Genomic DNA, 14266 nt, shown 5'->3' on the forward strand with positions numbered 1-14266 from the left:
TGTGTGTGTGTGTGTGTGTGTGTGTGTGTTTGTGTGTGTGTGTGTGTGAGAGTGTGTGTGTGTGAGACTGTCTGTGTGTGTGTGTGTGAGTGTCTGTGTGTGTGAGTTTGTGTGTGTGTGTGTGTGAGAGTGTGTGTGTGTGAGACTGTCTGTGTGTGTGTGTGTGAGTGTCTGTGTGTGTGAGTTTGTGTGTGTGTGTGTGAGAGAGAGTGTGTCTGTCTGTCTCTGTGTGTGTGTGAGTGTCTGTGTGTGTGAGTGTCTGTGTGTGTGAGTTTGTGTGTGTGTGTGTGAGAGAGAGTGTGTCTGTCTGTCTCTGTGTGTGTGTGAGTGTCTGTGTGTGTGAGTGTCTGTGTGTGTGAGTTTGTGTGTGTGTGTGTGAGAGAGAGTGTGTCTGTCTGTCTCTGTGTGTGTGTGAGTGTCTGTGTGTGTGAGTGTCTGTGTGTGTGAGTTTGTGTGTGTGTGTGTGAGAGAGAGTGTGTCTGTCTGTCTCTGTGTGTGTGTGAGTGTCTGTGTGTGTGAGTGTCTGTGTGTGTGAGTTTGTGTGTGTGTGTGTGAGAGAGAGTGTGTCTGTCTGTCTCTGTGTGTGTGTGAGTGTCTGTGTGTGTGAGTGTCTGTGTGTGTGAGTTTGTGTGTGTGTGTGTGAGAGAGAGTGTGTCTGTCTGTCTCTGTGTGTGTGTGAGTGTCTGTGTGTGTGAGTGTCTGTGTGTGTGAGTTTGTGTGTGTGTGTGTGAGAGAGAGTGTGTCTGTCTGTCTCTGTGTGTGTGTGAGTGTCTGTGTGTGTGAGTGTCTGTGTGTGTGAGTTTGTGTGTGTGTGTGTGTGAGAGAGAGTGTGTCTGTCTGTCTCTGTGTGTGTGTGTGAGTGTCTGTGTGTGTGTGTGTGAGAGAGAGAGAGTGTGTGTGTGTGTGTGTGTGTGTGTGTGTCTGTGACTTCATGTGCATTAATATCTGCACGTGGTGTGAGTTGAATGTTTCCTGATGAGGATGATGATGATGATGACGATGATGATGATGAGGTCTCACCTTTAGCTCCTCGCAGCACAAACCCGAAGCCTTCATTCTCCTGCTTCTGTAAAACCACCGTTTTCTGCTCGGTCACACAGTCGCTGTGGAGGAAATGACGCGTGTTATTCAAGCCCTTCATCATCCTCCTCCTCATCCTCACCGCCGCGCGGTTCATCATGACAGATCATCTGTATCGATCACTCGATGTCTTCGGCGCTTTTACCGCTAAACTCACGAGCCTCCGGACCGACGACGTCTGACGCATGTGTCACAGACGCGCGTCATTTATCTGTCGCGCCTCTTCAGCTGATCTGCGTTTAGAGTCTGCAGCATCACTGCCAGCACCCTCAGCAGCGCAGAGCATCTTATCTAGTCGTTTAGGAAGAGTTCTTGCTAGTCGACTAGTACTCTTCTGCCTTGTGTTAGACTTCCTTTTGACAAGATTGATAGTTAGGGTTATTATAAACACTGTAAAAACGGGTTTGTATTGCAAAAAGTTTTTTGAAAAATGTTTTGAAGATTTGAAAACTGCAAAAAAAACTCATACAAACCAATTGCAAATGTTTTATTGAAAGTGTGATCTCTTAAATGCGATTAAGAAATCAAACTTCCATTTAAATGGGAAGTGTAGGAATAATAAGTGTTATTTTATTAATTACTTGCACAATGGATGCTTTTACAAGCCTGACTGTAAGCCCATGTCAGCTTTGTTCACACACAGCTCATGATCTAACATAGTCTGCAAGCTGTGCATGAATACATATCTCTGATCCACAGATCATTCCTGTACATTTCCAAGTCACAGTAACATCAGTTCCCACCGGGTTGCTGTTTTTCAGTGTAAAAGTCCTGATTCTGCAGTGATTCTGTAGGGAAGTCATTTCTGCAGGTGAATTCAATGCACACTGAATCTGTTGATCATCCCTAGACCCTTCAGTAAAATATAGCTGATAAATCCTCATGTGTCAATAATCCAGATCGCACAGGTACGGCTGCAAGAGGTCTCTTAAAGATCGCTTCATCTGGAAAGCATCTGATAGACTTCTGTAAGATGTCAGTTTTACATGCATTCTAAATCATAAACATCTGCAAGCCATCTTCTAAACGTCTATTTGACATCTGATAGGAAACATCCTATAGATGTATTGCAGATGAGCAAACACTCTAAAGAATACGTCTAGCAGATGTAATGCAGACGTGTCAGTGATGGACGTGTGCTATCAGGGTAGGCTTGTCAGTCGAGATGCATTTTAATGGTTTAATATAATATCAAGGTTTATTTCTGGGTAGACAGGACTTAATAAAATAAACATCCATTGAGGCAGTTTAAAGCCTAACACTACTTACTGCAGTAAAATCACTTTAACACATGCTCTCATAGACTATTGCCTTATTATATAAGCTCTAAAACATTCAAACAAGTTCATTATAATTGTCAAGATTTCAAAGACATATGTGACCCTGCAGCACAAAAGCAGGCTTAAGTCGCTGGGGTATATTTGTAGCAATAGCCAACAATACATTGTATGGGTCAAAATTATAGATTTTTCTTTTATGCCAAAAATCATTAGGATATTAAGTAAAGATCATGTTCCATGAAGATATTTTGTAAATTTCCTACCGTAAATATATCAGAACTTAATGTTTGATTAGTAATATGCATTGCTAAGAACTTAATTTGGACAATTTTAAAGATGATTTTCTCAATATTTAGATTTTTTTGCACCCTCAGATTCCAGATTTTCAAATAGTTGTATCTCAGCCAAATATTGTCCTATCCTAACAAACCATACATCAGTGGAGAGCTGATTTATTCAGTATAAAATTGACTCTTATGACTGTGGTCCAAGGTCACATTTAAAGCCTGCTGTGCTTCATAATTTAAGGATGCGTCTCCTGTCTGAGGATGTGTTTTTAATTAATAAGCGAGTTAAAACATAAAAACTTGAACTGAATTGATCTGAATAATGACTCTCTTGTCTTTCTTTAGAGCTGCTTTACAGCAGAGTTAGAATTGGTCTCATATTTGATGAAGTTTGCATGATTGACTGTTATTTTCCCGTTTATTTCCGTGAAGCTGTACAGTGCTGTGACTTGAAGGTTTTCTGAGAAGAACCGCTGTATGCTTTCAATCAGGTCCGGTCGAGGTCTTACCTGTCAATGCTGTCATAGGAACCAACAGTGAAATGTCTGAAGAGTTTTTTCCTGTCGCTGCGCTCCATTCTGCTCTCTGGTGAACAAATGACAGCATTATAACAGATCCTCTTATGGTGAAGAGCATCTGAAAGGAGTCATTACTGCCTTCATTGCACGCACTCGTTTGAGCTTACAGAAACTGGAAGCTTACTCTTATTCATTTAGCAAAGGCTTTTAACTTCACAGGTGAAGAATAAAGACTGAGAATGAGACTGATGGAAACAGCCCTGTGATGGTCTCTCTCTCCACAGACACTTACTTGGTCTCTCTTTGTCAGGTTTGACAGGAATCTCTTCCAAACACCTGGCAGGGAACCAGCCCACCTGCCCTCGACAGCAGCCCTCCCAGTAACCGCCTTCACCAACGCTCAGAACTGCACCACACACAAGAAACAAGGCGACTGAAGGAAGGGAACATGGTCAGCTGAAAGGAGAAATGAGAAATTCACAGCGCTGACCTCTGACCCTTTCATTCTTGTGCAGGCTGATCTCTCCACCAGCTTGAGGTTGGTATGAGCGAACGACGACGAAATGACGGCCGGGAACAGCGCTGTACAGCTTTCTCCTGGAGCTCTGGCCACACGGTCTGCCATTGACACTGCAGGAGCAGAAACACATTCAGAACTCAGAACTGCAAGATTATACTCATATATATTCAGAAACGTAAGTGGGTTAATAATACATAAAACGTTCAAATATAAGACACATTACTGTCATCTAAGTCATGGAAGAGCTCCCTCTGCTGGAGGAAGGATAACATGACAATACCAGAAACATATGTTTGATATCAAAATAGTCAACAGAAAGTCAAGATCAGCAAGCAGGAGATGAAGTGATGATAAAAATGAGCGGCGCTTACTGAATAATCATAGTTTTTCATGATGTTCTGTCGGACTCCAGCTGAGCAGCATACATTCATAAAGTGTTAATACACCGAAGCAAAGGCAAAAATGTGAAAATGTAAAAATAATACCTGTCAGGGAAATTGTGACAGTAGGTATGGTGGGTTGAAACATTATTAGAAAGCATTTACGCCAGTAGAAATTTTGTACGTGCATTGATTTCAATCAAATGATTTTGATAACCCCAGGAAACAAAAACATATAAAATACATAAAAACACAACAATGGGTTAACAATTAAAACCAGTGTATGAGTCCATTATGCTGATGAATTAATCCGCTATAACATTAGCTAAAGCACATGTTTTCCAGGCCTGCATTTAGTTTGACATGTGAACCGCAAAGATGTTTATTTCTTTCTTCATTGCTTTCCGTGTTCACTTCAGAGCTACATATGTCCACAGCTGCGATATGCGCATTATAATTATTCTTCACTTCTCTGTCCCATTTTTGTCATATACACTATAAAATCCTTTAAAAATATTACAAAATGCAATAACTTTCTTCACATTTTATGGACTTGTCTTACATCTGATGGTCGTCTCATTAATATTTGAACAAATGAAGGCCGGGTTCATTCGTTGGTTGTATTTACTGGAGCTTCAGTCATGATTCACTGCTGCTGTACAGAGAGAACAAACAGCTTCACATCTGTTAAACGTGCATTGGATGGTAAATCAGTGAGATGGGCGCCTGATTGTCCTGTCCTGAAGATGAGTAAAGAACTGTTGCATCAGTTTTCTCTTATAATAATTAAGCCAAGGCTGATTAATTGAACTGAATGTGTTAACTGGATTAAATATTTAGCTACAGTCATATGTGTGTGTACGCTCCTGTTTGGTGAACTCTACCGTTTCTGCTGCGTGCTCTGCTCGTCCTCCAGGCTGATGGACAGGGAACGGCTGCTCGGGACGGTCCTGCCGCCGCGGCCCGTCATCTTTCCCGGGCCGCTCGGGTCTCTCTGCATCTTCTGCGGGGACAGACTGAGCTGCTCTGGACTCACGGCTCGCGTCATCAGGTTATTGTCGCTGTTGGAGCGCAGCAGCACCCGAGACATAGAAAGATTGTTCTTCTGGAGAGGCCGTCGCTGTCTGGAGTTCAGATAAAAAAAAAAAAAGTTAAAGTAAAGTACGAGGGGGAAGCCCAAAAAATACAATGACAAGAATCTTTGTAAATGTCATAACAGATGGAACAGAGCTAATACAGTGAGTGAAAACTGCAGAAAGAGTTCAGTAACATCGTGTCAGCGATGTAAAAGTGTCACCAGTGATCTTCAACCAGCTCACAGTGAAATTCACATTAAGCTCACAGGAAAACAACCTTCCCTCATCACTCTTAAGATTCAGATTCAGTGCAGATCTTAAATAAAAAATCTCAAGATAGGAGACTAATAACACATTAGATCTATGGGAACTATAATCTATTATAACTTAAGAGGATATAACATGGTGTTCATTGTGTTATAAATCATCATACTCTTAAAAAATAGGTAAGAATTACATTGCATTATGACTGTCACCATTAAGATTATTCATAAGATCATACAACATATACGTTATTTTTTAAGGACGCCATTTATTTTAACAGTCCATTTTAGACATTCTACTAACTATAAGGAACTTTGTAACTACATGTCAACTAGCTCTCATTAGAGTGTTAGTAGAATAAGCTGAAATGTACGTGCAAAGTGACTTATAGTGAGTAGAATGTCCATCAAAATCAAGTGTGAGCAGATATTAAGCAGACGGTCACTGATACTCTAATGACTGCTCGCTGATGTGGAGCTGCACAGTTACTGATGACGTCTAAAGTGGACTCAAAATAACGTGTTACTATACATTATAAATACAGGCTTCATAGTAAGTGTTCATAGAGCAAACCTTTAAACAAGTGTATTGGCAGCTGCTGATCGTTTAATGAATGTTACTCCCATAATGTGCGCAAAATGTCTTATAGGAAGAAGGTGGATAAGCTTATGGATTTGCTTGGGGAAATCATATAAAAAAATGACACAAACAAAAATGATAACAATATAAATATTCATGGAACATTAATTAGTAACAACAATACTGGTAAATGTCTATGAATGTACTGTAGGAAAAAATGTGTATAAATGACCCTGTAACAGGTTTTATTTTAAAGATAATAAAGAAAACATGTTTCTGTTGCACAATATATAGACTGACACATCGGAGGTGGTTATAAGTTGTCTATAGTACTCTTGTATATAGTACTTTCTTAAAAGCAGCTCAAGCCTCGTTTACGAATTCAAAAATGTAATTTTAAAACTAGTATCAGAGGCTTGAGATACTGACACGCAGTTACTAGAGAGAGACTTTGAGTTTTAATGTCATCTGTAATACCTAATCAATTACTTAGAGAACAAGAAGAAAACATTAAACCTACAAATTAAAAATAAAAGTTCCCTGATCATCAGGTATTAAATAACACCCCATACATGGCAAAAAGACTTGGCATCATCATGCTGATTCATATCATAAATCCTTTCACACGGTCTGCTCCTTCTCTTCATTCTACCTTATTTGGGCACGTACACCATAATGCTAACTTTGCCACACCATATACAGGATTTAATTAAACCACTTTTAAATTTATTTATTTTTAAATATTTATGTATTTTAAATAAACCATGCTCGATTAAAAGTGCCTATAAACTACACACTCCAATCTTTTCTTAAACCTAAAACAGAATCAAATGCTGACATTCAATTTTAAAAACATGAAGAAACATAATCTTCATAATAATAATAATGCATGCATCGTGTCTGTTTGTGGCGTTGATCCTCCACTGAAGGTCTCCTACTTTCTCTGTAATGGGTTTTTCATACCTTTCTGGGAAGAACCTGATTCATACATTATTGTCCATTTAATGTCTCTTACATCCTTAAGATGTTGATAATTGATGTTTTTTACACAAACTCTAGAAAGTGTGTGTTTGCTTAAAAATCAGTTCCAGATTGCCCATGGAAGTCACATTTCTTGCATCTTCCTGCCAGTCATCATTCTTCATAAACACATATCATTCAGGAAAATGGGTAAAACCTCCAGCAACGCAATTCTCAACAGAGAACATCGTCTCAAGATCATCGAGCATCCGGTGGATGAAGCGCTCAGACCTGAAGCCATCAAACTTACAGTATGGTTTTCCAGCTCGGTCCACTGTTCAGATGGCATATCCAGGAGATTCCAGGATTTCAGGAGATTCCAGGAGATTCCAGGATTTCAGGAGATTTCAGGATTTCAGGAGATTTAAGGAGATTCCAGGATTTCAGGAGATTCCTGGATTTCAGGAGATTCCAGGATTTCAGGAGATTCCAGGATTAAGGATAGACCACAACACAGCGTTTGCCAAGCTCACACAACCCTTTGGTGAAAAATAGTTAGTCCTTCCAAGGACAAGTAATTTCTCATCCACGCTCATCCTTCTGGTTTTACGCAGCAGCACACGCGCCACTTCCATGCACTGCTGATGCCGATAATATAAAAGATTGTGCTACTTGAAAATAAAAAAATAAAAAACACTATCCTGAAATTAACGTCACTTAGTCCTTGACCTCTGTCCTGAACCAGAAGATAAAGGACAGCAGCTTTTAACCATTACTGTCCTGATCAGAAGAACTTACACTTATGCATTGAACAGAATCTTTTGAATATCTTCTATTATATTTCTCAGAGAATCCAGTCTATTTATGCCAATGTGTATGAGCAATAAGATGATCAGGACATATGTGACCCTGGAGCACAAAACCATCCATTCATTTTATACACCATCCGCTCTCACACATAAACATTTCAATTCACAGCATTAAACAGCATTAGTGTGTTTGGAAAGAATGCAGTAAATGTCTGATACTCGGATATAATATTTTATTTTTTGAAAATAATTTTATTTTTTTTATATTGTCAAAAAAAAAAAAAAAAATACCACTGGTGCAAGACATGAGTGAAATGATTTAATAAATAAATAAATATAAAGTACATATATACTGCAATGCAATATATATGTGACCCTAATCTAAATATTGAGAAAATCATCTTTAAAGTTGTCCAAATGAAGTTCTTAGCAATGCATATTACTAATTAAAAATTAAGTTTTGATATATTTACGGTAGGAAATTTTCATATATATATATATATGGAATTACACTATATATACACTTTATGTGGCTGTATTACAATATGCCTTTAAGTTGCATGCATTTCGATGTTTACAGCTTTGTTTGCACTATCAAAGATGGCTGTTTATGAATGTTGCATATGATCACTAAGGGTCAGACTTTACTAAAATCAAATTCATTAAAATCATCTTTCTGCCAAATCATGAAAACAGTTCACCGGACGTTAATCTTTTTTTTTTTTTGCCCTTTGCTTTCTGGATAGTGCATGTTGCTGTGAAACTATGGCAAATCGAGTGTAATGGACAAAAACTAAGATCTTTAATCATCCCAGCAAACTGCAGATCATACTCTTACAGCAAAACCAACATTTCAAAGCCACAACTGGGTGCACACAAAGAGCTGGAGAAGGTCCTGCTAGAGATGAAATCAGCGTAAATCAACACACCTCTCTCTGCTGTGCACCAGGCAGAACCCATGACCCAAACGAATCCAGTCCCTACAAAATCCCATCCCAGATCAGAGAGGAGGAATGAGTCTGCCGCTGCGCTCGCTGGAAGATGATGAGCTCGTAATCCCTCGCTGCTGTTGTGATTTGAGGCTTTTTTCATTTAGTCTGCAGGACAGCTGTGGGCTGCTCCGGGAAACAATCACGGATTATGCCTCCTCAGATATTTACTTCTGTTCCTTTTGATTGATTTATTCATGTGAACGGTTGCCTGGGCCCGGTATAATCCAGCTCACTCAACATTTTTTGCTTTTATGAAAACATACTGAAAAAACAATGCTCTTTAGGTCAAGTCAGCATATAGGGTAGCACTGCTTGTTGTTTTTGTCTTTTGGAAAAGCCCTGCCTTCTTTTGACAGAGTCCAGTCTGACAGACGGCTGATATCACAAATGTGAATAAAAACAGTAGTGTGCGTATACAGTGTGAAAACAAATGAATGACCAAATACACAGGTTATGTAGTGTTGTCTATGTTTAGGTGACACTCAGCTGCAACATGTTTGTGCTCAAAATCATGCACTCAGAAAACAACCCACAGTTTCAGAGGAGAATATTTTAAGTGCAGCTCTGGATCGGCATCGCTCTTAATCCTAGCTGCCGCTCCTGGATTAGTCCAGTCATTTCTTTCACATTAAGACGTGCCCTATTTGCACACACACTGCTGTCTATAGAGCTCTGCTGGAGGTTTCTGATATGGGGTTGTTAAATCAGATGCAGTCGCTGTATTTGTGGCTCTTACCTACGTCACTTTCTCTGTGCTTCTTTATCAGCTCCGCCAACTCGAAATTCCCAGAGATTATGGCTACCTGCAACACAAGGGTATCTGAGTCAGTTTCATTCAGAGTCAAATACCGCAAACTCACGTCAACAATATCAATATAGCTCGATGCATCAGTCAAGTGACTAATGATATGACGTATGTGTAAAAATGCATAAAAGCAAAAATGCAATGTGTAAAAAAATCTACATATGTGTTATATATCTATAAAATATACTAGAAGACTATATATTTTTATACTTTATTTAAATATTTGATACATTTTTAACTTTATTTTTTAAATTTCTTTGGATTTTTCTGTATAAATGTATTTTTTCAACAACGGGATTATCTAGATTTATTTTAGATTATATTTTATTTTATTTTAATTGTGCTCACATTCTAGGACAGAAGACTGAAATATGATTAATGAACTAATGAGCGACTTTCCTATATTCTTTAAAAGACTAAAGTGTGTTTTTTGTTTCTGATGTCCCAGGATTTGCTATTTTCAGAGAGATCAATGACATATTTGTGATATATGTTTGTTGCATTTGTGAGTTGATACAAATGTAACTGGTTGTGTAAAATAGGCACATAATATCATAATATTGATATACTGATTGCACCCCTGACGCCTCAATTGAACCGATCAAATAAATGAATGAATGAATGTTTATTGTCATTGTATGCTCCCAGTGGAACAGAACAACAAAAGCAGCTCTTTAAGACACCAGATAACAAGTACAGAACAATAAATAAAAAAAAAAAATAGATAAAAAAACATAAACAGTATAAACATTCTAAACACTAAACAGTAGAAACGTAACAGTAGTGCAGCAACAGTATAGTGTAATAAAGTGATTGTGCATAAGCAGTACTTGTAATATTGCACATTGAAAAGTGTGCGTAAATTATTAACAATGTATACAGAGTAAGCAGTATAAATGGTACTGTAGCAGCAATGTACTATTATAAAGTGGTAAGTGCAAGACAACAACAGTATTGCACGTATGTTCATGTATACTGAACTGTATGTAAACAGTATATGTTGGCAGATAGTGTGGATATTGTGAGTTCAGGTTTGATTGAGAGCGGCCACAGCTCCGAGGAAAAAACTGTTCTTAAATCTGGTTGTGCGAGCAGAAATGGCTTTATGATGCCTGTCAGATGGCAGCAGATCAAAGGCTGATGGCCAGGATGTGTGAGGTCCTTGCAGATGTTATCTGCCTTCCTGAGACGCCGTGTACTGTATATGTCCTCCAGCGCTGGGAGTTGAGTCCCGAAGATCCTTTGTGCGCTGGAGACAACACGAGCAGCGGTAAAAGGTTGCCAGCAGTTCTTGTGGCAGTCCGGCTTTTTTCATTGCTCTCAGGAAATACACCCGCTGCTGTGTCTTTTTTACTTGTGCGGTGGTGTTAGTGGTCCAGGTAAGGTCCTCTGATGAAGCATAATTCCGATTCTGGGATCTCCTGAAGTCAACGATGAGCTCCTCGGTCTTCCCAGTATTGAGAGACAGGTTGCTCCTCAAACACCAATCCTCTAGGTTCTGTATCTCGGCTGATTCGTCATTGTCCGTGATCAGCCCCACTAAAGTCACGTGATCCACAAACTGTGTCAGATGCAGGAACACAGTCGCGGGTGAAGAGGGAGAACTGGATGGGACCGAGCACACACCCCTGAGGTGTACCTGTGCTCAGAGTGATGGTGGAGGATGTGTAGGGGCCCGGTCTAACTGTCTGGGGCCGCTCCATCAGGAAATCTTGTATCCAGTTGCTGTTCGTTTTCTTCGGCACTGGCACAATGATGGCTGATTCCAGAAACAAAGACAGATTGAAGATGTCAGTGAAAACTCCAGCAAGTTGTTCAGCACAGTCCCTGCGTACCCGTCCTGGAACACCGCCCGGACCTGTGTGTGGATTTACTCTCCGCAGCGTGCGATGTACATCACATATGCTCAGTGTCAGAAGCTCATCATCCTCTGAGGCTGGGATTGTGACCATTGTTCCCTCTAAGCTGTGCATTATTACATCGCGACCGCGCAGAAGAAATAATATGCCACGCACAGGACAGACGCAAAAATGAGTTGGGAAAGCCATTTAATTGAATTCTAGGAAATGTGAAATAATTGCAATGCTCGGGCAAACCACTATTGAGTTGGTGTCGCTATAGAGTTAGAACCGGTGAATGCGGTTTACAGGTTTCATAGAAAGAGGTGAAACGGCTCAACACGAGAGCCAACGCAAATGTAATGACTTGTGAAATAAAACGTCATCATGTTTCAAATAAAAGTGGCTTGGCACAGAACGGTAACAAAACTCAGAGACATTTACAGTCACACACAGGTGTAGTGTACACACTACATGGGGATGTTTAGATAACCGTAAAAGAATTCACGTTCACGTTGTTTGAAAATATTTGTTTTTTATATATTATATTATAAGCCTAATAAATAATTTACCTCAAACACAATCTATGCTAAAGATTAAGATTACTGTATCATAACTGGATCTCTTTCAGATTTAAGGCTCAGATTCCCTGTTACTAATCCAAATGAACCCAACAGAAACACAACTAACTCTATTTACTTCTTTTAATGGGTTGCCCAAGTCAGGTATAGCTACGTTTATTGTGTAATTGAGTTTTTGTGTCGAGATGAAGTGTGTGATTTCTGAGCCTCTATCAGCATCAGAAAAACACGCAGGTGTTCCTGTCCTAAAGTCACGCCTGCTTGAGAATGTGTTCGTATGTAAATCCCATCAGGATGCTTCATCAATCAGACTGCAGTTCTGTTTAGTGCTGCTAGTGGCACAGAGAAACAGAATAAATCACAAGATTTTTTGATGCTAAAAAGCATAATGCCCATTAACTGATTTCACCTGAATGAAAATCATGACATTGTATGCATGCATGTACAGAGCAGACTATACTGAAGTACACTAGAAAGTGCATCTGAGGAGATGAATGGAGGAAATGTAAAATCTCAGAGGGTTTAACACACTGAATCACTTCCTTGCAGTGATTATTTTCATTCTGCTAAGTTTCTTCTTTTGAATCGTCTAATGTGCTCGTTTGAGAGACTCTGCACATGCGTGCTTGAGCCGTAATCCTACCAGCACTTCTGACAGGAGATTTGTACATCACCATCTGTAGCCTTTAATCACAGTTCATCCACAAACTACTGGAACACACACACACACACACACACACAGACACACGCACGCACGCACGCACACACGCACACACACACAGTTAATTCAATTCATAAAACTAATTAGTATTTCTAAAGATCAGTGAAACTATTGAAATATATAGTGTTTTTAATTCTTAAATGCACATTTCAAACAGTTGTATTAGTGACCAATATTAAATAATGTGGTCACAATATTGACATAAAGCATACTAATCCATATATTACAGCTCCCACATGCAGAACGATCAACCTTTATCATTTTTATTTTATGGCAAGGAGAATATAACATAGGATTCAATTACAAAAATAATACTGCACACCAGTTTCATGTGCAATAACCTACTGTAAAATATGGGGTAGTTCTGTACAGTAAAACATTAGTAAATGGCAGTCAATGGCTACCGGCAACTGTTCGGTCAGCAACATTCTTCAAAGTATCTTCTTTTGTGTTCAGCAGAAGAAAGCAACTCATACAGGTTTGGAATAAATGATGACAGAACTTTAATTTTTGAGTGAACTATCTCTTTAAAGTTAAAAGTACGCTGAGAAGCTGACGGATGTTCTTCACAGCTAGTGAAATACATCCAATAAGATGATCTTTGCAAACGGAGCCAGTTAAAATTCCGTGCAGAAAGTGCTCAGTCAAATGCGGTGATCATTCACGATGAGAGTCGCGGCCAGCAGGACATTACCTGGAACGGACTCTGATTATTGCAGTTCTTCAGCTCCTTGTCGGCTCCTCTGACCAGCAGCACGTGAGCACACTTCTCCTGCGGGAGTCACAAACACACCGTCAGTCTCTAAACAAGACAGAAAGACAATGAAACATCCCTCCAGCTTCAGAGAATAATGATGTTTGACCACAAGACTCAGACTTTAGTTTGAGACACGTCAACAGGATTTTCATTTGTATTTTTGATTTACTCTTTTCTTAATGGTTCAAAGGCTGAAATATGAGGTTGATCATTTTATACAACTTGTATTGTCAAATCATGTATTGTTTGAACTGTAAAGTTGTTTGAATTATCATTTTTACCATCATGTTACACTTTAGTTGTTACCACAGATATTGGATTGTTTCAAAACCATGCTACTACCTGAACATTTAGCTTTTTTGTAATATCAAAATTTCCCAAAATGCGGATTCCAATACATTTTAAATAAGATTTTAAAGAGTATTATTTGTAAGTATTATATTTTTTTAAATACTTTTTTTTTGTAGCAAAGACGCATACAACTGATCAAAAGTGACTAAAGTCATCGTACATGGTTACTTTCACAGCTCCACTCTCAGTGGTTTTGAAATAAACACTCTTTTATTTGTGTTTGAGCCTCATTCCTCCTGACTTACAGCCCCACTGAAACACAGACACGAATCCCGTAGTTAACGTGCCACTAACCATATAAACAACTGCAATGCTGACGATCACACACCTGGTTGTAGAGAGCACAGATGTGCAGCGCCGTGTTTCCCGAGGCGTTCTGAGCGCTCATATCTGCTCCATAAAACAACAAGTGCTCGAGGTGCTGGACGTGACCGTGTCGACAAGCCTGTGAGAAACACACACACACAC

At 39.3% G+C, this 14266-nt stretch overlaps 1 protein-coding gene across 1 annotated transcript in view; it reads right to left on the reverse strand.

Moving 5' to 3' along the window:
• Nucleotides 1–14266, reverse strand: part of LOC107668688 (SH3 and multiple ankyrin repeat domains protein 2-like) — a 31670-nt gene that overhangs the window by 12115 nt on the left and 5289 nt on the right. Inside the window, exons 7-15 of the mRNA XM_016460653.1 lie at nt 14127–14243; nt 13385–13462; nt 9482–9548; nt 7191–7278; nt 4950–5264; nt 3656–3795; nt 3458–3571; nt 3157–3232; nt 1021–1103 (exon numbers count right to left, since the gene is read on the reverse strand). Coding sequence (XP_016316139.1) covers nt 1021–1103; nt 3157–3232; nt 3458–3571; nt 3656–3795; nt 4950–5264; nt 7191–7278; nt 9482–9548; nt 13385–13462; nt 14127–14243 — 1078 coding nt within the window. The remainder of the gene's footprint in view (nt 1–1020; nt 1104–3156; nt 3233–3457; nt 3572–3655; nt 3796–4949; nt 5265–7190; nt 7279–9481; nt 9549–13384; nt 13463–14126; nt 14244–14266) is intronic.

This window comes from Sinocyclocheilus anshuiensis, unplaced genomic scaffold (genome assembly GCF_001515605.1).
Source record: "Sinocyclocheilus anshuiensis isolate Anshui unplaced genomic scaffold, SAMN03320099.WGS_v1.1 scaffold3874, whole genome shotgun sequence".
NCBI classification, from domain to species: domain Eukaryota; kingdom Metazoa; phylum Chordata; class Actinopteri; order Cypriniformes; family Cyprinidae; genus Sinocyclocheilus; species Sinocyclocheilus anshuiensis.